The sequence below is a fragment of the Pipistrellus kuhlii genome, unplaced genomic scaffold, assembly GCF_014108245.1.
Source record: "Pipistrellus kuhlii isolate mPipKuh1 unplaced genomic scaffold, mPipKuh1.p scaffold_m20_p_6, whole genome shotgun sequence".
Classification (NCBI taxonomy): domain Eukaryota; kingdom Metazoa; phylum Chordata; class Mammalia; order Chiroptera; family Vespertilionidae; genus Pipistrellus; species Pipistrellus kuhlii.
Window position 1 is genome coordinate 34,960,647 of NW_023425562.1, and position 26,091 is coordinate 34,986,737.

At 36.3% G+C, this 26,091-nt stretch overlaps 1 protein-coding gene across 5 annotated transcripts in view; it reads left to right on the top strand.

The window, feature by feature from the left end:
• Nucleotides 1-26,091, top strand: part of RBBP8 (RB binding protein 8, endonuclease) — a 78,466-nt gene that overhangs the window by 16,364 nt on the left and 36,011 nt on the right. Inside the window, exons 1-5 of one of the 5 annotated variants that reach the window (XM_036418144.2) lie at nt 1,364-1,700; nt 4,397-4,606; nt 16,309-16,351; nt 20,766-20,861; nt 25,853-25,965. In XM_036418144.2, coding sequence (XP_036274037.1) covers nt 4,498-4,606; nt 16,309-16,351; nt 20,766-20,861; nt 25,853-25,965 — 361 coding nt within the window. In that variant the 5' untranslated portion in view covers nt 1,364-1,700; nt 4,397-4,497. Of the gene's footprint in view, nt 1-1,363; nt 1,726-4,396; nt 4,607-16,308; nt 16,352-20,765; nt 20,862-25,852; nt 25,966-26,091 lie in introns of those variants that run through there. The other 4 variants (XM_045574138.1, XM_036418142.2, XM_045574139.1 and 1 more) reach the window with 4 other exon arrangements.

Sequence of the window (26,091 nt, forward strand, 5' to 3'; positions counted from 1 at the left end):
CGACGCTCTATCCACTGAGCCAAACCGGTTTCGACTAGGATGATTCTTTTGATTCCGACTTACATAAATGGATTGGACAGTGAAGCTGCCGACAGAGGCCAGGGCAGCAGGTTGGGTCATTCAGTTCTGATAGTTTTTCTTTGGACCACAAATACACTGTCCTTTCAGTGTGCCATTAAAAGACAAACTGATTACAGGTTCTTTCCATTTGTAACAAACTCTCCATTATAACATTTATATAAGCAATTATGCCGCCGACGTTGCATTAAAAATGGCATGGTCAAATTTTCACCCATTTTCTCTAAAGGTGCTATGAATTAAGCCATAAAATTTGGAAGTGAATGATGTTTGCTATAATAGGGCAATGAAAGTTCAACAGTCCTCTTCTTTGAAGATACCAGTGTTCCTATAGCATTGCTAGAATAGTTCAGGAGCATCCTATATTATGTTCAATCACAAGAAGCAAGCTGTGATGTTCAATCCTGAAGATCGATAATGATTGGAAAAATTACTTTTACATTTTCTATTTATGATTTTCTAAATACTACTTCATCTTTTAAAGTTTGTAATATTGTCCTCTGTCTTCCTCCCAGGTCTTAGAAGAATTATAGAAAAGAATTGAACTGGTTTAACAGATACTGTGATTCTAGTCTATTCTGTTTATTTCCATTTGTAGCATTTCTAATGCTAAAACGCTCCTTTTAGAAATCAAGATTAAGTAAGAAAACATATGAACAGTTCGAATGTTATTAGCCACAGGAAATGTTGATTTTAAGAAAAGCATTAAATTGGGCAAGTCAGCTGGTTAGAGCGTCAACGGATACACCAAGGTTGCAGTTGGATCAGCCAATGAATGCACGGAGGGTTGGAACAACACAATAGATGTTTCTCTTGCTCTCTCTCTTCCTCTCTCGCCAATACAAAACAAAACCTAACATACTGTTCCAACAAATAATGCCGGTCACTTCGATTCCTTATTTCAGGTTCTCCAGAAACTTTCCATTTAAACCTCAGCAACGTAGACATCGTTTTTGCTGTCTGTCCGGTCACAACTGCAGGTACAGTCCCAAGCAGAGAACTGCGTCGACAAATCCCGTCCATCCCCTCTTCCGTCCATTTCAAGTTTCCATTTGGTACAGGCCACTCACATAGGCTTTCCCCGAAATGTGCTGAAGTCAGACACATCTATACATGGCGCGCCACACCGAGGAGTTATGGATTCTTCCCAAAGGAAAACCCCGTGAGCTTCCTCCAGGGCGTCCCCAAAGCGCCGCGGCGGTCGCCAGCTCTCGGAGCCGCAGCTCGCGGCAACACAACGCGGGGCCTCCGTCCCTGTCAGCGGCCGCAGCCTCCGCGGGGGCCGCCGGGGAGACCCCACTCCTCGCGGGAGTCCCGAGGCCGCCCCTGCCTGTTTGGCGGGAGGAAGGGGCGTGAACTCCCAGGAACACCCGCGTGACGTCGCTCGGGCTCTAGGAGGAGCAGGTCTGGCCGCCTCCGCCTCCGACCCGGCCGGCGGCCCGCGGGCCCTGCCCCGCCCTCAGAAGGCGCGGGCTGCCCTGAGGGGCCAGCTTTCCCGCGGCGCGTTTGGCAAGTTCGTGAGGGGGGGAAAAGGAGAAAAGCCAGTGGGCTTCTCTTCACAGCCCGGAAGCGCGCCCGCACCCCTGCCGGCTTCCGAGAACCTAGAGGCCACCCTGGAAGCAGTGAGTAAGAGGGACCTCTTAGGAGGAACCCCTTTCTCTCCCTCCCTCCCCGCCCCCACCCGGAGCGCTGGGTCGGAGAGGCCACTTCCGGCCTGGAGCTGCGCGCTGAGCGTGGGCATTCGGCCCTCGGCGTGGGGACGGCCGTGTGGGTCTGGGTTTAAGTAGGAGTAAGTCCTGGGGCCGGGCTCCGGCCGGCTGGAGGCGAGGAAGGTAAGGCTCGCGCTCCGGGCTGCAGCTGGGTCTCCCGCGTTAGCTTTGGACTTGCGTCCCCGCGCCGAGCCCGCCCCGCCTCGCGCCTGCGCAGACGGCTGCCCCGCGCGGGCGGTGCCCCTCACGCTGTCGGTGCCAGTCACCCTGGGAGCCTATGGAGCGTGCGCGCGAGGAGAGGCTGGCGGCGGAGGCTCCCGGGGAGGGAGCTTCGGGACCTCTGCTTTGCTAGTAAGAGCGCCGCTCCAGTCCCGGTCCAGGTTGGGGCTCCGGAGGGGCTCCAGGCGCGGCTCTTCCCTTACTTGTGTGAGAGAACGTGTGGTGTGACAGGAGATGCTTCATCCAGTGGCTTCGGCGTGGTAGCTTACACCGCTCCGGGAGGCACAGAGATGTCTCTGTCAGCACAGCCCTGGGAGCCAGGATGCGACCTGAGAGGCAAAAGGCACGTGTCTGAGACTTCAGAGCGCACCAGCGTGCACTGAATAACGGTTCACTGACCGAAGAGATGCCAACGAAAAGTGCCGGGCGTGCAGGATAGGTTGGAGATGGTTTTGTGAGCCAGAATTGGCAACTTTACTATTGATGAATTTTTGTTGTTTTTTGTGGGGGTGGAGGGGAATAACTTTTTTTTACCGCCTCTGAAAATGTATTTCTTAAAGGACACTTTTTTTTTTTTACACTATTGGATTTAAATGAATACTACTCAATTTTAAATTCATTTCAGTTACTTTGTTTTAAACTGTTTATCTAATAGAAACAATGAATTTACCTGGTTTGGGTTCCTGAGCAGTATTTTGTAGTTATTGGCATCACAACTTGCGTTCCAACCGTGACAAAGCCTTGTCCCACCAATATCACCTGGGAGTCAATCTCAGTCCTGTTTCTCCAGCTCTAAAATGAAATTAATAATAGTAGCTGTTTTATGGAGTTCTGAGTGTTAGGATAAAAAAATGAATATAGAACATCATGATTCTTGGTAATAGTGAACATTTAATAAGTGACAGCTTTTATTGACAGTATTATTGGCCCATTGAATTATCTTTTAGGGTTAAGAAATAGAATACAAGTGTCTTTGGAAATAAAATTGTACTAATGCAATGCCCCCAGTCCCACTTTTTAAAAAAAAAAAAATTGTGGAAATAATAAACGTACACAAGAGAGACACTCATTGTCCACCCATTGTCCAGCTTTGATTATTACCCAAGTGCAGCCCTTCTTGTTTCATCTTCCCGCACAACATCCTTTTCGTTCATTTTATCTGGAGTATTTTAAAGCAAATCTCAGAGAACATCTCAAATGTCTTTTTATCAGATAAAGGACTTTATAACATAACCACGTCATTATCATACCAAAAAAAATTAAAAATAATTCCCTAATATTACGTAAAAATTCAGCCTATATTCCTTTTTCACTGATTGTTTCAAAAAAGTATAGCCACAGTTTTTTAAAACTTAATAAAAATAGCCGAAACCAGTTTGGCTCAGTGGATAGAGTGTCGGCCTATGGACTGAAAGGTCCCAGGTTCGATTCCGGTCAAGGGCATGTACCTTGGTTGAGGGCACATCCCCAGTAGGGGGTGTGCAAGAGGCAGCTGATCGATGACTCTCTCTCATTGAGGTTTCTAACTCTCTATCTCTCTCCCTTCCTCTCTGTACAAAATCAATAAAATATATTTTAAAAAAAAAAAAGACATGTTAATTTGGGTACTTGTTAGTAGGCCATTGACTAAGAAGCCAGATGTGAAGTTTAATAGATTTGTTAATCATTTTACTTTCTTAATGGCAGCTAGTTAATGGTTTCAATTTAAGAACCCATTAAAATATTTATTAATTTACTTTAACTTCTTAATAGCCTGTTGCTTTTTTTCAAGGGCTATACAAATAATCAACTTTTTCACCGTTGCTCTGAGAGAGGTACAAGATACCTTTACCCTAGTTGCCTTTTTATTAAATGTTTCTGTACTCATAGATCTTTGCTGTATATGTTTCTTGCTCACTGTCTCATGAGAAAGCTATTCATATACTCATATGTGTTAATATGTCAATGATCTTTTTTGTTCTTTATAATGTATGTGGCTTTGTATGTATATAGATATGTGTGTATATGGTTAATTCAAGAATATTTTAGAATATTTTTTTATTTTTTGGTTCAATATATTGTTGCATTCTATATCAACTCAAAAGTTTAAAAAGCAAATTCTTTTAGAATGGTGTATAAATATTAATCTCTATATTAGTATCCTTTCAGTTTAACATAATCTAGGTAATAATTCTAGGAGGAATAAGAGAAAATTTGCCTGAAAATTTAGCTTAACTAAAATCCAGATTACTAAAAGCAGGGCTTTTTTTCACCATGATCATTTTTCTTCATACCTCTTTTCCCCCAAATTCTCAACATTATTGAGTGTAAGTCAATTAGGAAAATTGGCTGGGCTCAAATTACATAAAGGTAAATGCAAGATTTATTTATGTTGTGATCTGCCATTTCAGGTATTTCAGCTGTCCAAAGACAACTTCATACCTATATAATGTAACAGAAAAAGTCAAAAGACATTTAGGCAAATAGAAGTGTGGAGCATATTCAAGCAAAGATGAACAACTCTGGAAGCAGTTGTGGAAGCCCTAGTTCTGCAGAGATATCGAATGACTTTAAGGATCTTTGGACAAAACTAAAGGAGTGTCATGATAAAGAAGTACAAGGTAAAATATTTTCTCCCAATATTTACCACAACAGCATTGTACTGAGACTGTAGTACTGATAATAACAACTAATTTTGTCTAACAGTTCAAAGATCTCGTTTTTAAGGTATCTTTACTATTATAATTTTTTGTGATACATTTTTTATGGTTAAGTTGTAGCTTATCACCTACAGACAACTACTACAGTAGGTAGCTTTTGCACAATTTATAGTTACTTGTAGTAATATGTATGTTATGATGGAAAGAGCATAGAATTTTTTAACTGAATACCTGGATTGGAATTCTGATTTAATTAATCTACATGCTCTCAGCCAGGTTACATAATCTCTAAACTTAATTAATTCATTTGAGAAATCTTTGGGAATCTATTTGCTACCAATACTTAGATACTAAGGCAAATGACAGTTTGCCTTCAAAGAACCTGCAGTCTAATAGAGTCATATGAACAGATCATTACAGTGTAATGAAATAAGAGCTTAAAAGATTTATATGAAATGCAATTAGTGAGCAGATGATTGAGCAGTTGTAGTCAGAATGAGTATATAAATATCGGTGATTGTGTTAAAGTGTCTTCCATATAAAGGAATGTTCTATTGAAGCTAAACTCAAGGTTTGATATTAAGCTTTAATATACCTATTTAATTCTGTAACTTTAATACATTTTTGTCATGTGTGGGAAATGCTTCATATTGTATTTGTTTCTTACAATCATAGGTTTAATTCTATACTACTTTTGTAGTTTTAACATTACACTGGAGTGCCATTAAAACATAATCCATCTGAATCTAAAGTATAGTATGTGGGTCTGTGTTGGAGCTTTCCTAGGATACATTTAGTTTGGTAAAAACTCATTAATTAATGGGTTTTGAAAAATTAACCCAGAAATATTCTTATAAGTCCCAGTGTACTTGGAGATAATTGTTCAAGAAATGTTTTGGAGGGCACTTATTATGTGCCAATCCTTATGAATAAGAATGAATCATATATGTCCTAGTTTTAAGGGATTTTGTAGCATACCATTTTATCTGGGAATATAAAAGAAGAACCAGGCATAAATGTTGGGGGGAGAGTGGGTGATTTACTGATAGACCAAGCTTTATAATTGAATTAAGTCTAATTAACTAGTATGTACTATGCTGAAGGCAAGTTGTCATCATGCCTTGTCATCATACTTTGTCTTTAGGATTAAATCTAAAACTTTCATCTTTCATTGATTACAAGTGGATGGGAATAGTGCTGAGCTGAGAATGAGGCCATGTGATAGAGTGGTTAAATCCATGAATTTTCCATTTAAACACGTGGTCAGCAAACTGCAGCTCTTTGGCCCCTTGAGTGTGACTCGTCCACAAAATACCACGACCTGGGCGAGTCTATTTTGAAGAAGTTTAAAAAATTTGGCTCTTAAAAGAAATTTCAAGCTGAAACCGGTTTTGGCTCAGTATAGAGCGTTGGCCTGCAGACTCAAGGGTCCCAGGTTCGATTCCTGTCAAGGACATGTACCTTGGTTGCAGGCACATCCCCAGTAGGGGGTATGTAGGAGGCAGCTGATCGATGTTCCTCTCACATCGATGTTTCTGGCTCTCTATCCCTCTCCCTTCCTCTCTGTAAAAAATCAATAAAATATATTAAAAAAGAAAAAAATTTCAATTATTGTATTGTTGATATTTGGCTCTAATGACTTAATGAGTTTGCCGACCACTGATCTAGACTACCAATATTCGAAAGTCGTATCCACCACTTGAATAGACCTTGTGCAAGTACTTAACTTTATAGTGCCTCATGTTCCTTATCTATAAAATAAAGATACTAATAATAGCTACCTTATTATATTAAACTAGAGGCCAGGTGCATGAAAATTCATGCACCGGACGGGGGTTCCCTCAAGCCTGGCCTGCCCCCTCTCACAGTCTGGGAGCCCTCAGGGGCAGGAGCCTACCCAGTAATCAGGGGAAGGCAACACCCCATCACACCTCTGCTGCTGCTACTGCCAGCAGCGCAGGCCTTGGCCGACCCTGATTACCTGAACCTCAGGCAACCCTGGGCAGTTGCTGCCATACAAGGTTTGCCTACACCTCGGGCCAGCCCTGGATAACTGGGCAGCTGCCATCTGAGGCTTGCCTGGGCCTCAGGCCAGCCCTGGGCAGGTGGGAGACTGGGGGACTCCATAGGCAGGTGCCCCAGCAGGACTGAGAGGACAGGCACTGCCATCTTGTGGTTGTGGGCACCGCCATCTTTTGAAGGCATGGCAGTCAATTAGCATATTCCTTCCTTATTGGCTGTGGGAACTACCATCTTTGAGGGTGGGGAAGTCAATTAGCATATTCCCTCCTTATTGGCTGTGGGTGCTGCCCTCTTTGTGATGGCATGAGGGTCAATTAGCATATTCCCTCTTTATTAGATAGTACTAGAATCCCAGTGCACAAAAACTTGTGCACTTGACAGTAGGTGTTCTGGCCTGCACCCTCTCGCAATCTAAGAGCCCTCAGGAGAGGTCAGACTGATGGCTTAGGCCCGCTCCCTGGGAGGAGCAAGCCTAAGCCATCAGTCTGACATCCTTAGCACTGCCAAGAAGGCAGGAGCCCAGCTTGTGGTTGAGCAGAGCTTCCCCTGTGGGAGTGCACTGACCACCAGGGGACAGCTTCTGTGTTGAGTGTCTGCCCCCTGGTGGTCATAGGGTCAGTTTGCATATTACCCTTTTATTATACCAGGTGCACCAGTTAATTTAGATTTTGTAATCAGAGAAAACATGATAATTTCAAGAGAAACATCAAAAGTGCTTTATTCAAAGTAATGTCCATCACTAACTATACATTTCCCCCATCTTTCAGGTAATTTGTGTATACTGTCCCAATAGGACTTTTCTTATTTTGAGGCAAACCATTCAGATACCCAATTTTCCATTTATTCATATGTTTTGAAGTGCTGCTCAGAAAGTGTGTGTGCCATTGATCTGAAGGAGCAAGGTCTGGTGAATACAGTGGGTGGATTAATACTTCCCAGGCAAAATCTTTTAACATGTCTTTAACTGGTTTTGAAGTGTGTGATGGTGCATCATCATGAAGCAAAATTACTTTGCCATGTCTTCTGGCCCTTCTGGTCATTTTACAATCAAGGCATGGTTCAAATTGATTATTTGTTGTCGGTAGCAATCAGTATTAATGATTCATCTGGTTTTAGAAGCTCATAATATACCACACCCACCAAATGCAGAGCATTGTCTTCTTTCTGCAGCGATTAGGCCTTGCAGTCGATACTGATGGTAACCCATGATTTTGTGCATTTGGGATTTTCTAAATAAATCCACTTTTCATTGCCAGTCACAATTGGATGCAAAAAAGACTTTCATGTCGCTAAAGCAACATTTTACTGAATGTTTTTCGGTTTTCCATTTGTCTTTCATTCAATTGATGTGTCATCCATTTTCCTTGCTTTAAAATCTTTCCCATTGCTTGTAAACAATCAGAAATTGTTTGCTGAGCAACGTTTAATCTTTCTGCAAGTTGTTTTTGAGTTTGACACCCATCTTCATCCAATAATGCTTGTAATTGTTGGTCTTCAAACTTTTTTGGTTGACCTGGACGTTCTTTATCTTTCACATTGAAATCATCACATTAAAGCATTTAAACCAGTGTTCACAAGTATCTTGAAATGGAACATGTTCACCATAAGCTTCCCAAACTATATGATAACCTTCAGCAGCACTTCAAAATAATGAATTAAAACTGCCCACAAATGCTCTTTTTTTTGGTACAAAATTTGACATTTTTAAGTGTAAAAATATTTAGGATGTTAACACCTTCAGAAAATTTGACATAGGAAGTTTTGAAGCTTGCTATCAATGCAACAAAATAGCATACATATTAAATTGCATATATATATATCAACACGTGTAACTCTATCTATTGAAAAAATCCTCATTAGTATCCGGTACATCTGGTATAGGATAGCTTAATAAATGTAAAGCATTTTAAGAATGTCTGGCACATAGTAGGCAGTGTTTCTGTTAGCTGTTGCTATCTTTCTGAAGCAGTAAGGATTTGTACTATCAATTCCCAGCTATTTAGTCATTCATTCAGTAGCAGTTACTGAGAATACAATAGTGAAGAAGACATGGTAGGTTTTGTAGGCATTGTATTCATTTTCTTTAGGAAAATATTTGTACACTATAATTATATGATGAAATGATAGCAAAAATAAGCCAGTTACAAGACTATCCTGGTAACACTGATAACAATATAATCAGCTACATGTGTGTTTTATAAAACTGGGAAGGAATAAACAATGTCTCCCAACTTATGTCAAAGAGCAGCAGTATCTTCCTTTTAGTGTATAATACTGTGACCTCAGCATGTAGGCTTACCAATATGAACAGCTTCAAGTTCAAGCAGCTATTATAAGAGCTACAGATTATATATAAAGCTTATTCTTTGTGACCTGGAAGTAAAGCAAATGCAGTATTTTGAAATAATTTAAATAGGACCAGGTGTACTTGAGTTTTTATTAAACATTTGATAGAGAAGAATTAGTATTCTGCCATCTTCAAGCATAGGTTGAATTCTTTATCTTTCATATAATTATATTCTGTTGTTTTATAACTGGTTATAAAACGATCATTAAATTTTTATTATTCGGAGTCCCTTATCTTACTCATCTTTACATCCCTTAGGTAAAAGCGCTTGGCACATATTAAAAATCAGTAAATGGTATGTTAATGAATTGCATACTTTATAACTGGATTAATGAAACATTTTCTTAAATATCAGTTTTTTAAAGTTCCCAAATGTATGAAAATATCAAAATTATATATCTGTCTAAAACTCAGAAATACTCAACTACTATTTACTTTAAATTTTTTATTTTTAGAAAACATTGTAGAAAGTTGAGAAAGAAAAAATAAGTCTCTGTTCTATATAATGACATTTGTTTATTCTTTCCTAGTTTTAAAAGATATGCATGTAGCTTATTATATTGTGATTAGTGTACATAATGTTTTATACTTGCTTATTTTTGCTATTATTTTTATTTTCCTAAACCATGCTTATTTTTCATGTTGCACATCATTGTCATTTTAGACTTTTTATACATGCCACTTAAAACTGAGCCAGTTTTATTTTTAAGCTCTTAACAGGGAAAACATGTTCATCAGATTTCATCATGTTTCTTGGTGTTTCGGGGCCTTCAGGAGACTTCTATTTATTTTTTTAAATATATTTTATTGATTTTTCACAGAGAGGAAGGGAGAGGGAGAGATAGCTAGAAACATCGATGAGAGAGAATCATCAACCAGCTGCCTTCTTCACACCCCCTACTGGAGATGTGCCCGCAACCAATGTACATGCCCTTGACTGGAATGGAACCTGGGACCTTTTAGTCCGCAGGCCGACGCTCTATCCACTGAGCCAAACCGGTTTCGGCAGGAGACTTCTATTTTATGAGGAAACATCAAGAAAATAATACGCTGTTTGATAAGAAAAATATGCCATATTCATTAGACTATAGAGCATGTAAAATGCACGAAGGTTACCTCGTATAAAATTTTTAAAAATTGTACTCCTTGTAACTATTAATAGTTTTCACACTCAGGTGAGTTTATATCACTGATAAACTTTAGGGAAAAATACAGCAGTTGTTGGTATTTGATTAATATCTATGTGCTTTTTGAATGGTAGGTGTTGGGCATATATTTGAGCTAATGACAGAAGATAATCTCTGGTACATTAAATGTATTGGTCAGGGTATTTTTTTCCATTTTAAATCACATATTTTTAAAGATATTGAAAGAGCACTTTTTTTTAAGTATGTTATTTAGAAGCATTTTGGTTGGGGCTAGGCAAATTTGCTGAGAGCAGGATTTTTTAAGAGTCCTCTGTCAGTGTGTTTCACATAGTTCCATATAAAATTAGATCCTCCAACTGTATGATAACATCAAAGACATGCCTGAAGGGTACTTTTTTTTTTTTTAGGTAGGTGATCCACTTGGAGAAACCAGTATAAGAGGCTATTTGAAAGACATCAAACATGAACTTGTCCGGACTTTGCAGGTTTTGAAGTATATATAGGAATCAAAATTGACTCATTACTTTTAAACCTAATGTCAGTTTAAAAAAAGAAAGAAAATGTTATAGGTGGCAGTAATTGAGATATATAATTTTTACTTAGGCGTCCAAGAAAGTCTACCCATAGGAACTTAGATCCATCTGAAACCTGCCATGTGTATCTTGAGCTTTCTTTTTTCTCATTTGACCAAAACATAATAAACTGGTAGCAAAAACATATATACAAGACAGCACATACACCGATCACAAGAATATAATAAGCTATGTGCATTTCTTTTAAAACTGGGAAATAATAAAGTGTTCACCTTCTATTGAAGAATTGCAATATGCTAAACAGACTATTTTTGTTGGAAATTCTAGAGATATTTGTGACTGAGGTTTTTTTTTAATCTTTTATCTTTAGGATAATGGTGTCCTTTCATAATTGTTCCTTCTAATGTCCTATGTTCCTTTTGTGACAAATGCTGGTGGTGGGTGTCAGGGTTACACACAAATTCTTGTTGATAATACATAGTCTTTATGCTTTGAATTCTGAATTGTTTCAATAAAATTTAAATTTCAGAATTCTTTAAATTTTAAAAGTTTTAATAAAATGTTCATTTGGATACTTTGTTTTTGTTTTTGGCCTTTTTAACCCTTCCCATATCAAGTTTATCATTTAAAAGCAAAATAATAGAAATTATTAAAATTTAAAAGCAAAATAAAAACAATAAGTAAGTGGGGGAGTTGGGGATGGAGCCCCTTTGAAGAAATGGGAAGGTATGGAGGTTCTAATATGACAGGGTAAATATTTCTTGATTCAGTTTTGGATTCCTCCTTTTATTTTCATAGATGTTTCCTCAAAATTTTCAAAAAGATTTTTGGATAATTTTCATATTAAGACTACACAAATTAACAATGAAAGGAATTGCATGTAATTTTGGTTCATAACATCAGTGTCCTTCTCATTATTTAGAATACTATCAGAAAAAAAAGAGAATACCAGTATCATTAACTCTCAAATATGTTATTTTTTAAATTTGCATCAACATTCATAAATTCAGTAAAATCCACAAAAATTTATTTAACTTTTTTGAGATAATTAAATCTTTAAAAAAAACTAAGCATACCTTAAATATGACTGCATCTCATAAAGAATTTTCACTTTTGAGTTGAAATAATTAGGCATTACAGAAATATCAGTAGTAGAATTTTTAGTAGAAGTTAAATTACTTGGGCCATATGTATCAAGCCACTATTTGTCAAGAAAGATGTTATTAAGTTTATAATTCAAAACCGTAACTTGTTTAAAATGACAGTACATACATTAAATATGGTTTTCTCTGGATTGAGAACTAATGTAAGTAAAATTAACAAAAATTATTTTATTTGGAATTCTTCCCTCATTTCTAAATTCTTTCTTAAATTTGTTTTGTATGTTATAACTGTACAAATGGGCTCTTAATTTTCATTTCCTCCAAAATTCACATAGGAGTTGGGTGTAGGATTAATTGTAACACAGTGCTTAGTCTTTTGAGCACTCTTTCCTCAATGGATATCTCAAGTTGCCAGTCTTAAAATCCCAAATACTTTGTTGAACAGACTACTTGTTCATACAGGAGCTGCATTGTTGTATAGCCTCATTCCTTCCCATGGGTGTGGAGCAGGATTAAAGCACACTTTATAGGGGTTCTAATTGTAGATGCCTAATTGACTTGATGAATAGCAAATGCTAAAATTTAAACACACACATACATATACACACATAAACCTGTTTCAGGGCTGATCTGCATGACAGAACAAATGCCTCACAGGTGTTGAGTGCTTACAAGATAAAAGAGTAGTCATTCCATATTTCCTAAGAATTTTCTTTTGAAGTTTATATGGATTTTCTATCTTATTGTTTCTTTTTTTAATGGTTCTTGGCAAGAATTCATTTTATCTTTGGATGCACTTTTCACTTCTAAAGGCAGACCTGAGTTTTAGCAGTCAGCCGAAATTAAAAAAGGGAAAGAAAATCTGTCAAAAAGCAAATTTTCACGTACTTTGGGAAGGGAAGAAGAGAATTAAAAACTGAGAACTGTAGTCTTTGGCCTAGTAGGGTCACAAGTCCTTTTCTTAATTCTTCAAGAATGATGTGATGTTTTGCTAAGTACTTTCAAGGTCTCAAGAGTTTTTCATCATTACCTGATAAAGAAAGAAGCTTCTCAAGCTGGGAACTTGACAGCCAGATAGAAATTTTTAAAAAATAAAAATAATAATCATAATAAATGATCACACCAGTTTTCTTTAACATTCTTAAAAATTTTTCCCTTTACTATGTATATTTTAACAATGTTCCAACTCACTTAGGACAATTATTTTTCAAAATTTTTTAGCTCTTTATAGATTTACATGTAATTGTAAGAAACAATACAGCCTGGCCCATATAACTCAGTGGTTGAGCATCAACCTATGTACCAGAAGATCACATTCCTGGTCAGGGCACATGTCTGGGTTGTGAGTTTGATCCCCACAGGGGAGTGGAGGGCATTTAGGAGGCAGCTGATCAATCATTTATATTTCTATCTCTCTCCCTCTCATCATTTATATTTCTATCTCTCTCCCTCTCCCTTCCTCTCTGAAATCAATACAGATATTATTTTAACATTTAAAAAAATTGATTTCTGAAAGGAAGGGAGAAGGAAAGAGAGATGGAAACATTAATAATGAGAGAATCATTGATTGGCTGCCTCCTGTACACTCCCCTCACCTCCTCATCCCCCACAGTGGGGATGGAGCCCACAACCCAGGCACATGCCCTTGACTGGAATCGAACCCAGGACCCTTCAGTTGGCAGGCCAATGCTCTGTCCACTGAGCCAAACCAGCTAGGGCCAATAAAAATATGTTTTTAAGAAATATACCCTTTACCCAGTTTCCCCCAATGTTAGCATCTTGTATAACTGTAATGCAATATCACAACCAAGAAATTGACATTGATACAATCTGCCAATCTTTTTCAGATTCCATCAATTTTACTGCACCTACATGTGTGTGTTTGTGTGTGTTTAGTTCTATGCAATTTAATCACATGTATAGATTCTTGTGACTATCCTCATGCCACCCTTTTAAGTTCCTAGCACTTTCTGTTTCCCCGAAAATAAGACAGTGTCTTATATTAATTAATTTTTTCTCCCAAAGTTGCGCTAGGTCTTATTTTCAGGGGATGTCTTATCTTTCCATGCTCTAGGTCTTATTTTCGGAGGATGTCTCATTTTCAGGGAAACACGGTACTACACTTCCAACTTCTGGCCACCATAATCTGTTCTCCATTTCTATCATTTTGTCATTATAAGAATATTATATAAGTGGAATAATATAGGATGTATCTTTTGAGATGGACTTTTATTTTTTACTCGCCATAATTTTCTTGTGATCCATCCAAGTTGTTGCATATTTAAACACTTCATTCCTTTTTATTGCTAAGTTGTACAAGATTGCACCACGGTTTTGGATTTTGTTTGTTTTTTTGTTTGTTTTAAACAACTCATGCATTCAAGGACATTTGGGATGTTTCTTGTGTTTGGCTATTATGACTGAAATTGCTATGAACATTTGATTATAAGTTTATTCATAACATTTTATTTATTCAAATTATATGCCATAGAAATGAGGATAAAATGTATCAATAGCAGGTGGATATTTCCTAGAGGTGAAATTAATAGGACAAATGTATAATGCAAAAAAAGTTCTCCAGAGTATCTGTTTTTCGCCCCCCATAATATCTAGTTTTCCTGGCATGATAACATTTCACTTGGTTTGATAAGAAGAGGTGATGTCCATATCAGTATCTTTGGACTTTTAACTCCATCCCTAGTCAGCACCATGGAAGGAGAAATGGTAGGGAAATATTTAGGTGTATTTTTAAAACTTTTATTTGTATTAAATTATGTGGTTCAGACAATAATAAAATTAAACAGGTAATGAAAAATCTTGTTCTTAGACATGACAAATTTATAAATGTTTCTATACACATTATATGGAAAACTTTTCTAAATGTTTAACACTAGAATCCATAAACTACCAAAGACAAATAGTAAACTTTACTTTTTTCTAAGTCAGTCAACTAAATAACTATTTATTGGAAACTAACTGCCCCAGGTAAAATAAATTCTTGAGTAGAGATAGACTTTTTAAACTTTGTAAGCATTGTTTTTAAAAGCAAAAAAAATATCCACAATTGGCAAAATTATAGAAGAGTAAATAGATTGATTTAGGTATCAGAGAAAGTACACACAGAAGCTTTTCCCTTTTTCTGATAATCACATTGCAGCAAATAGCACAGAAAAGCCAAACAGTTTAGTGTTGCTAAATATAATTAATATTTTTATTTAATTTTAATAGCTGTATATTATTTCATTAAGTGGTATACCATATTTTACCTAAACATATTCCTATTTGAAGCATTTTTTATTGCTATAAATTGTTGTTATTGTTTTTGTTAATCCTCACCTGAGTATATTTTTTTATTGATTTTTAGGGAGAGTGGGAGGGAGAGGAGAGACAGAAAAACATCTTTTCGAGAGAGACACATCTATTGGTTGCCACCCATACACACCCTGACCAGGTCTTGGATGGAGCCCACAAAGGAGGTACATGCCCTTGACCAGAATCAAACCTGGGGCCCTTCAGTTTGTGGGCCAGCCCTTTATCCACTGAGCCAAACCAGTTAGGGCTACTCTTCTTTATGACTATGAGTTTCTCTATAATTTGTATTATATTCTTAGGTTAGAATCCAATATGTAAGATACTGATTTTTTTTTAAGTCCTGCTACATATTGCTAAACTGCTTTCCAAAAGAATTGTGTCAATTTATAATATCTCCAGCAAAGTATGGTAGTATGATTTTATACTGCTTTTATCAACCTTGAGTATTATAATTTTGCTAAGTAATTTGTTTTGGTTTGGATTAAACTTAGTTGCTAGTGATGTTGAGTATTTTTTATGTTCATTTAAAGGATGTTTTTCTCCTTTTAATTATTATTTCTAAAATTTTGAAATGTCACTCTATTTTGTCTATATAGTCCTTACAGTTTCAATGCCAACAGCCTGCTTCCTTCACAGTAACTATCCAATTTCTATATGCAGTGGTTTTCTCTTGTTTCATGTCAGACTCAATTAAAATTAAAAATAGATATAACATATCTTGAGTTAAAACACTAGTGCCCTTGGTTAAGTACTTCTCATAAACAACTTTGCTTCTAGTCCAGGACTTCCTGCCACAATCTATTTTAATCCCAGAAGACCTGAGCCTATATAAGCACTATTTCTGTTAGCAAATATATAGGCTGTGTCAGAACATAGGCCTTCATTTATATTGAACATCTAATTACATGCTTAAAAAGCAAATTACTCACATTAGGTGAAGAAAATTTCCTTCCAGTTGACTATCATATAGTAGACTAAAAGCAATAATGTTACATGTATACTTTTGTGACCTCGGGGTATAATGTAAGTAAGGGAAATAACTCTTCAAACTAATGGGACCTGGCTCATTATTCAGAGGCCAGTCTCAAGTGACTTACTTAGTGTAGCATTTGACTCGTAAAATTTTTTAGATTAACTGCTTTAGAAATGGTAAACTATATAAATAAAACAATATGTTTTTCCCCATTTTATTTTTCAGGTTTACAAGTAAAAGTAACCAAACTGAAAAAGGAACGAATTTTGTAAGTATCAACATATAACACTAAAGTCTTATTTATAAAGTAATTGATAATGATGTCCTGTTTGACCTCAGTGCCTTTATTTATAAGGAAATTAGATTTGCTTAGTGTGACTAGTTGACAGCAAGTTTTTTAAACTTCCAAAGTAAAAAGTATAACTTGATTTTTAGTGTAGTTTTAGTTAATATTTTCATATATTTATATTTTAATACAATTTGTTATATAACCTTTTTTCCATTAAGTATTTATTAAGATGGGAAACTATCTGTAAACTCATTTTGATCTGTCACCAGCATTTTTTTGTCAACTGTGATTAACACCTGGAATTTGAAATACTACAGGAAGGGAAACAGAATAGTTCTGGGATTTCTAAGCTCATATAAGAAATGGGAACTAGCCCTAGCTGGTTTTGCTCAATGGATAGAGCATCAATCAGCCTGCGGACTGAAGGGTCCTAGGTTCGATTCCAGTCAAGGGCATATGTCGGGGTTTCGGACTCAATCCCAGTGTGGAGCATGCAGGAGGCAACCAGTCAATGACTCTCATTATTGATGTTTCTCTCTCTCCCTCTCCCTCTCTCTTCCTTTTAGAAATCAATTAAAATATATTTAAAGAAATGGGAACTAAATATTTTACATTCCTTTTGATTGGTTCAAAATTACCAGTGGTTCTGAATTGTTTTGGTTGTTAAGCCCAGAATCAGATCTGATTATCTAAGTCAAGAGCAGATTTTTACTCACGGTTCTATTGAGCTTCCACATTCAGGAACCTGAAACAGGCATATAGTAGCATATTATCCCTTAATAACAAAATGAATGTCATTGTGAATGATATTGCATTTGCTTTATGGTATATACCAGTGGGTCTCAGTTACTTCATATTCCTAAAGCTTCCAAGGCTTTTGCCAAAAGCTAGAGTTTGCCACGCACCCATCAAACACACCTAGTTGTTTTTGCCATTATAATCTGAAAATGAAAATTGCAGTTTTCTTCATAGCATAGCAGCTGGTTTCAAGCATGAACTTCATGTTTAGGTGTGGGAACCCCTTTCACATCCTGCGTGGTTTCCGGCTCAGGTTCTAGTTCTGGAGAAGGCCACACACAAATGAAAGAGACTAGAAAAGTATTAATTTGGGAATATTGGGGGCCAGGCGGGAGCCCACCTCTAGTGGGAGGACTCTGCAGTTTTCTTTATACCCAGAAAGTCATGTTAGAAGATGATTTAGATTCAAAAACATAAAATCATAAATTTTTTAAACAGTTCTTTTGAAGAATAATTTTATGATTCTCCTTAGTGACACTTTAAAATGTTTTGCATTGTTGAAAGTGTATAAATGTTCTTATCTTAAATATTTTTTTTAAATTTTTGAGTTTTTTAAATTTATTTGCGGGGGGCGGGGGGAGGAAGACATCAATGTGATAGTGAAAGGTCATTGGGTTGCCTCCTATCTCCTATATGCCCCTGCCCCTCCCTGCATGGACCTGGAGAGCATTATGTTAAGTGAAATAAGCCAGGCAATGAAAGAAAAATACCACATGATCTCACTCATTTATGGAAAATAAAGAACATTATAACCTGATGAACAAAAAGATTGATACAGAGGCAGTAAAGCATCAAACAGACTGTCAAGTTACAGTGGGAAGGCTGGCGAGTGTTGGGGAGGGGGAGAAAGAGATCAACCAAAGGACTTGTATGCATGCATATAAGCACACCAATGGACCAAGACCCTGGGGGGTAGGATGAGGGCATGTGATGGGGTAGGGGAGGCTGAGGGAAGACAATGGTGGGGGGAGATATGCACTACTATGTGTAATACTTTAAACAAAAACAAAAAAATACTTAGGGAAAAAAAGAAAATGCTGCAGAGGCCTGTCCTGACAAAGAAACAGCTGCCACCTGAGGAGATGCCCTCTCTGACAGACCCTAACCCAATACCCATCTAAGACCACAGATCTTTTACTTAACCCACAGTAAATTTCCACCTATCACTCCACTCAGCTTTAAGTCTATTCTAAATATAGCAACATCCTGCCCAAGGAACAGAGTATGCTGTACACCCACTGATGCCAGCTCCGCCCCCAAAGACCTCATCTTAACCTTTAAGCTCAGTCCCTCTCAGCGATAGAGCTGTTAGCTCTCGACCCCTTTCCTCCATTGGAAAGTGAATAGGCTTTTTCTGCTCACCTTTCTCTGTGAAATCTTTCACAACCCGTGGCTTACATCAAGACAGCCATCAGAGTCCATCTAACACCCTCCTTTACTCTTGGCTACTCAGCTGAAGACCTGCTTGGTCTGATAAAAGAAGAAAAAGAAATTGTAGGAATTAGCTGCATGTAACAGTGGGAGCCAGGGGAGTAACCCTGGGATTGGACTTCAAGAGTGCTTGATGAAAGATTCCAGAATATAAGACTGGGTTGGGTAAGCAAGAATTTATTGACTTGAGGAACTTTTTTCATGGGACACAGGATTCAAAACCTGGCAAGGACCCCAGAATACAGGGGAGATTTTCAGCTAGGATGGCTCTGAGAAGTCTGATAACAGCATTGACCAACATTCAGCAAAATGGAAATGATAGATACAGATGCAGTAAAGCACCACACAGACTGTCAAATTACAGTGGGAAGGCTGGGGAGCTTTCGGGGGGGGAAGGGGGGGGGGAAGAAATCAACCAAAGGACTTGTATGCATGCATATAAGCACACCAATGGACACAAGACACTGGCAGGGTGGGAGGGCCAGAGGGATGAGGTCATGTAACAAGGGGTAGGGGAAGCTGGGGGAAGGTCAATGGGGATATATGTACTACTATATGTAATACTTTAAACCATTAAAAAAATAAAATAAAATCATAATGATAAACAACTTAAATAGAATTTACTATGTACCAGCACTGTTCTGCATGCAGAGAATGTAGGTTACTTGCACCAGGTCACATAGCTAGTAAATGACAGAGCTAAGATTCAAATTTAGGAATCAGGTTCCACTCAACAGTAAGCCTTGGCTTAAAAATAATACCAGGTGGAAATTTAAGCAACACAGAAATTAATAAAATAGAAGGTATAAATCCCCCATAACAGAAATAGAGAAATGATTACATTAACAAATGTAGACAAAATAATAAAAATAGGTAAGTGTACATTTTTTTGTGTATTTTGACAATATGGAATCTGGTGGCATTACAATCCACTCCATCTATGTTCCATCATTGTATAATGAATGCCTGGTACTTAGGCATAATACTTCTGTAGTATAAAAAATACTGCAGAGCAAATTTTATTATAATTTGAACTCTGATTAACAAGATATTCAAACCTTACCTTTAAAGTTACAGTCAAACCTCAGTTCTCGAATGTCTCCCATCTTGAACAATTTCATTCTTTTTTTTTTAAAGCCTCACCTAAGGATATTTTTCCATTAATTTTTTTTTTTTTTTTTTTTTTTTTTTGAGAGAGTGGAAGAGAGAGAAAGACAGAAAAACATTGATGTGAAGAAAATACATCAATTGGTTGCCTTCTACATGACCAGGGCCGGGGAGGAGCCTGCAACCGAGGTACGTACCCTTGACCAGAACTAAACCTGAGACCCTTCAGTCCGCAGGCTGACTCTATCCACTGAGCCAAACTAGCTAGGGCCAATTCCATTTTTGACCAAGTTGTTCATGTAAAAAATGTCTGTATTGTTGATCAAGCTTCAGTTCTCAACTAGATAACCTTTCCATGCTGATACATCAATGTGACAAAAAGCACTTCTCAGGCCACAAAGGAGAAAATGATGTTTACATCTTTTTGCTTTTGTTGCTGGTGAAATTTGAAAACATAAAGAGGCTACTAAGCACTAATGTTGCTTAGGGTGTGAAAGAAATAGTGATCCCAAGTAAATGAAGAAATAGAAAAACTATTGTTGGTTTGGATAAAAGCAAAGCAGTTAGCCCGTGATAGCATTTCCAAGGCACTGATGTGTGGAAAAGCAAAGATGTCTAAGATATTCGCATGCTGGTTTTCTGAGACTCCCCTGGAAGGAGTGCTGAAAGTGATTCCTTTAAGGTCAGTAGGGAGTGGTTTGATAAATTTAAGAAAATAAATATTTATTTATAGATTAAACAGTACTTTAGACATGTACTGTATATAAGAAAGGTTAAAACGGAATCATTTAGGGGTCTGGAACGAATTTAATTCAATTTACATCATTTCTAATGGGAAAAAATAATTCTGTTTTCAAATCGCTTTTCGAACAGCCTTCTGGAATGAACTAAGTTTGAGAACAGAGATTCCACTGTATTTGTTTTGGTACAGCAAATTCCTGATATATGAAAGTGGTGAGACCATACTTCGGAGTTCTTATGACAGAATAATTCTGTTAGGATATTTTTCCTTAAAAAAAAAAAAAAAAAGACAGACAACTTATTTCTTGACTTTTAGAGATGCACAAAGACTTGAAGAATTCTTCACCAAAAATCAGCAGCTGAGAGAGCAACAGAAAGTTCTTCATGAAACCATTAAAGTTTTAGAGGATCGGTGAGTCTGGTTCTTGGGTCTTCTTGAGTAAGAGGTGATTCCCCCCGCCCCCCCACACCTAATAGAAAGTACAATGGTTTTAATTTGTATTCAGCCCTAGGTCCAAAAGTGATTTTTTCCCCCCAACCTTATGTCAACTTTGGATGAATAGTTTGAAATTAAGGATATACTCTTGCAGTGCTTGTTGTGTTCACTAATTACAGCAATTCTTTCTAGTATCTTCTGATCTTTTCTTCACTTTATGATTTCGAGTTTGGGCTTCCAGTTCTGTTATTCTTTGAATTTCCAGTTCTGTTATTCTTTGAATTCTTTGAATTTCAGAATTCTTTGGATTCTGAAATTCTTTGAATTTCTTCTTAACTAAATTTTTCTTTTCCAGGTCCATTCTGAAAAATGTCAGTAGATGAATGTCCCTACCTTTCCCACTGAAGTATTTTATAAATTACTTTCTTATTCAGTTAATATATTTAATTGTGAACATTATCTTTTTTGAGGAGTTTCTGGATTGGTGAACATGTGGAAATGTGGGGAGAGTATTGTACCCAGGGAGAGGGGGGAAAAAAAAAAAAAAAAAATATATATATATATATATATATATATATATATATATATATATGTATATATAATTATGCATTTTTAAAAATTTTTATTTAGTGATTGGGAAAGAGAGAAAAACATTGATGTGTTGTTCCACTTACAGTACTTATGTATTCATTGGTTGATTTTTGTATGCGCCCTGACAGGGGATTGAACAAGAAATCTTGACTTATCAGGATGATGTTCTAACCAACTGAGCTGCCTGGCCAGAGCTATTCTGCAGGGTTTTTTTTAACTAGATTCTTTTCTATTTTTTATCTACGGTCACTAATTTCCTGTGGATATCCTCCTTCTCTGCTGTTTCTTATCCTAAATGTTCTCTTGCCTTTCATTCACTTCACCTTTAGGTTCTTAAGTTAGGTGGACCTATAATTCATTATGTGGTATTAATTTGGTGGTGGGAGTAGGGGGTGGGACAAAGAGCATAGTTCATATATATATATATATATATATATATATATATATATGCCTTTTCTCTCCTTCAAATACAAATCTGAAATTTTCTTTTGGGCTTTCTTTAAGGTTTATTCCTTGTATCATGAAGCCTCATATAATTAAAACAAGAATGACCTAGATCTGCCCATTATTGTTTTAGGAAGGAATTGATTTGTATTGAAGGCCCACTTTGGGCCCAGCACTTAATCTTCACATTAACACTATAAGATGGATGGTAGATCCATTTTACATGTGAGGAAACTGAGCTGGAAAAGAGTTTCTATGGTTTCATGATGTCTTGTTGGTATGCTGTCTTAATTTTATAAATGAGTAAATGAATTACACTTTAACTGGTTATCTCACAGTATTTGTGCTTGACCTAAAGTTACCAAGACACATACTCTGAAATAGTTTTCCCCATTGTCTACTATCTAGTCTTTTTTCTAGCAAGTTTTTTTTTATTATTTTATTTTTATATTGCTACTAATTGAATACTACCTTTAAATGTCTACGTAGGTAACATTTGGTAAAATTCTGCCTTATAAAATTTCATTTTAGTTTTATATCATGTAAGAATAATGTCTAGAGCAAGCTTTTTAAGTCTATAAAACAATGTTTTTCTGAGACCTTAAAAAAGCAACACATGCCTTGACTGGTTTGGCTCAGTGGATAGAGAGTCAGCCTGCAGACTCAAGGGTCCCAGATTCAATTCCAATCAAGGGCATGTATCTTAGTTGTGGGCACATCCCCAATAGGGGGTGTGCAGGAGGCAGCTGATTGATGTTTCTCTCTCATCGATGTTTCTAACTCTCTCTCCCTCTCCCTTTCTTTCTATAAAAAAATCAATAAAAAATATATATATTTTTAAAAGGAACATGTATTTTGTTAAAACTTCTAAATAATTCTGAAACTTGCTATCTACTCTTCATAAGATGAAGGGATTCTTATGCTAATGTTGTAAAAACATAGGGAGATGTTTAGATGAAAGGAAATTACCCAATAAAGTTAAATTAGATAATAAAAATGTCTAATTTTTGTGTGGCTCGTTTATGTTTTACCACTACTATTATTACATTTACAAACTTTTCTTTACGGAACCAAAGTATTTCACTAAATCTAAGTAACAGTCACTGTGCTAGAAAATTAAATAGAAGGCATTTTCTTTAAAAAAAAATCTGAACAAAGCCGTTAAACCATAGTTGTCCAGTAGATTTTAATGTTTTTAAAAGCATTTTTGGCAGTCATGAGAAGCTCTTATTTCACCTGTCATAAAAAGGGAAAATTGGTACTCATAATCAGAGGATTTGTGTTTCTGAAACTATTTTTCAAATACTGAACCAAATATTCTCTTTTGTCTTGCTAACTGTCTTTCTCATAGATTTGAATTTAAACATCATATTCTTTGGGAGACCTCTGACTTCCTAGACTAGGTTAAATTCTGCTATGTGCTTTATATTTAACTAGAGGCTCAGTGCACGAATTTGTGCACCAGTGGGGTCCCTCAGCCTAGCCTGTGGGATTGGGCCAAAACTGATTCTCCAATATCCCCCAAAGGATCCCAGATTGCTAGAGAGTGCAGACCAGGCCAAGAGACCCCACCGATGCATGACTGGGGTTGGGGAAGGACCGCAGGAGGACTCCAGGGTGTTTTCAGCCTGTTTCACTCAGTCCCGATAGGCCAGACCAACCCCAGCAGCAAGCTAACCTACTGGTCGGAGCATCTGCCCCCTGGTGGTCAGTGCACGTCATAGTGAGCAGTTGAACCTTAGCATATCATTAGCATATTATGCTTTGGTGGGTAGAACAGAAAATCCAGTCAACCAGACACTTACAATATTAGGCTTTTATTATGTAGAATAGTACCTGTATTTTTTCTGTCATGATATAAATCATACTTTGTTGTAATTACTTTTTTATTGTCTGTTTTTCTCTAGCAGACTGTTACAAAGTCAATAAGTAACATTATGTTGGCCACCCTTGTATTTATAGTACCTACAGTACTAATTGTAGATATTCAGTGAAACCCTTTTGAATGAAAATAAATAAATTTAAGGAAATTTTGGGAGATATAGAAAGCAATTGTGCATACTTGTCAATCTGGTGAGTTTTAATTCCAAAATAAGTTATTATTTCTTCATTTCTGTGAACAAGCTGGGATAAAACTCAGAACATATGTTGCTGTCTGTTCTCACAAGTGAAATTACTCTTCTTTCCCTTTTTCCTATTTACAGCATTCTTCTGTGAAAGTGAGGCTATTTTTTTCTTTCTCTGACAGCTACAGTGGAGGATAGGCAAGAGGAAAGCAGGGGAGCCCTGCTGATGGAAATGGGAGCATATTTTCTCACATCCATTTAAACTCAAACTAGGACCAGTGAGCAATTAGGGGTTGACTCACAGATATTATTAAGAGTGGCAGTTGATTGAAGAAATCTGGAAGTAATAAGCCAGGGAATATTGCTTTATTTTATAACTGTGTCAGTGGCATTTTTAAACTTGGAAACTAGGGGTCCCAAGGGATTGTTTTTCATTATACTTTATAACATTTTAATATATCAGATATGATTTCTTAGAAACAAGGTGTTTAGTTTTTAATGGCAAACTGGCTAGTAGAATGACATTTAAATAATTCATTAAAATTGGTTAATACAGTATAACTCCTTCAGTGTTTTTCAGAGACCTTAAATGTCATGTGATTTTTGGCTTCTAGAAATTGTCATTCCATTAATGCAACCTTTGATCTCTAACCTTTATTTTTTTATATCCTTATCAAACCGCTGTTTATGAGTTTTACTTTCATATAAAAAAATCTCTAGGTTCTTTTTATTTGTTTTAGTTGTATAGTTTTCATATTTTATTTCCTTTTTTAAAAAAATTAAATGGTCTATACTACGAGGCTCTGGCTTCCTTAGACACTTAAATGCTTATTACTTTATTCATTTAGATTATTGAGATGAAAATATTTTCTAAGAATATATTTCCTAAGTTCCTAATGTGGGTCATGTGTCTTTTTTTAACTGTATATTTTCTGATTATATAAATGAAATGAGGAAAATTTTGAAACATATAGAAAAACACTAAGAAGAAAATCTCCTATAATACTGATACCTGCAAGATAATTATTATTAATATTTTGGAGTACACCTTTCTCTCCACGTTCCCCTCTCCCCATGTACTATATGTATTTTTCTCTGTTCTTTAGCACTCACACATAATTAATAAAAGCTATTTGTAATCATTTTTTGTTTACATAATAGTGCATTGTGAATTTTTTCTAACACTGGGTGTTTTTTTAATACTGAAAGGAACAAAATATGAGGTGACTTAAAAAACTTTTAGTTCCTTAATCTTTAGTATTGATTCAACTAAAAATGTTTTTGAGTACTCATTAGTGTTATGATATGTGCTAAGCAAAGCAAATGCAAGCTTGCTTAAAATATAATGCTGCCCCTGAGTATTATACTGGCATATTTTGGCTATAATATATTAAAACAAGGTTAGGTTCTTCAATAAATAAGTTCTCTTGAAAAGAGTTTTGAATATAGCAGATTTTTTACAGAATTTCGCTCAGAATTGGAATCTATAGAAAGTTTTATAGCATGATTTCAGTCTATTTGAGAACTTTTTAAAGATATGATTATATCATTAAATTAGTTAATTTTCTCTGTATTTGCCAAGTCAATTCTTTAATTCTTTATAAAGCATAAAAATCTTGGAATTCAAATATTTAAAAATTATTTTAGTACTTGAAAAAATATTTTTTTTAATTTCAGCTTTATTGATGTATAATTGGCAAATAAAATTGTAAAATAAAGTGTACATCTTAGTGAGTTGACAGACATATACATTGTGAAAGAATTCCCACTCTTTGGGGATAACACATCCATCACTCACTTATTTACTTATTTTTTTATGAGAACATTTAAGTTCTATTCTAAAAATGTTTTGGTTTTGTTTCATAGATTAAGAGCAGGATTATGTGATCGCTGTGCAGTAACTGAAGAACATATGCGAAAAAAACAGCAAGAATTTGAAAATATCCGGCAGCAGAATCTTAAACTTATTACAGAGCTTAGTGAGTTTTCTTTTTCTTTATTAAGTATTTAAAGCATAATGTACTATTGTTAAAACCTATTAGTAAGTTGGTTGCAACCAAATAAATGGATTCTTTACGTACATATATTTTTCGTTATTTAGGCAA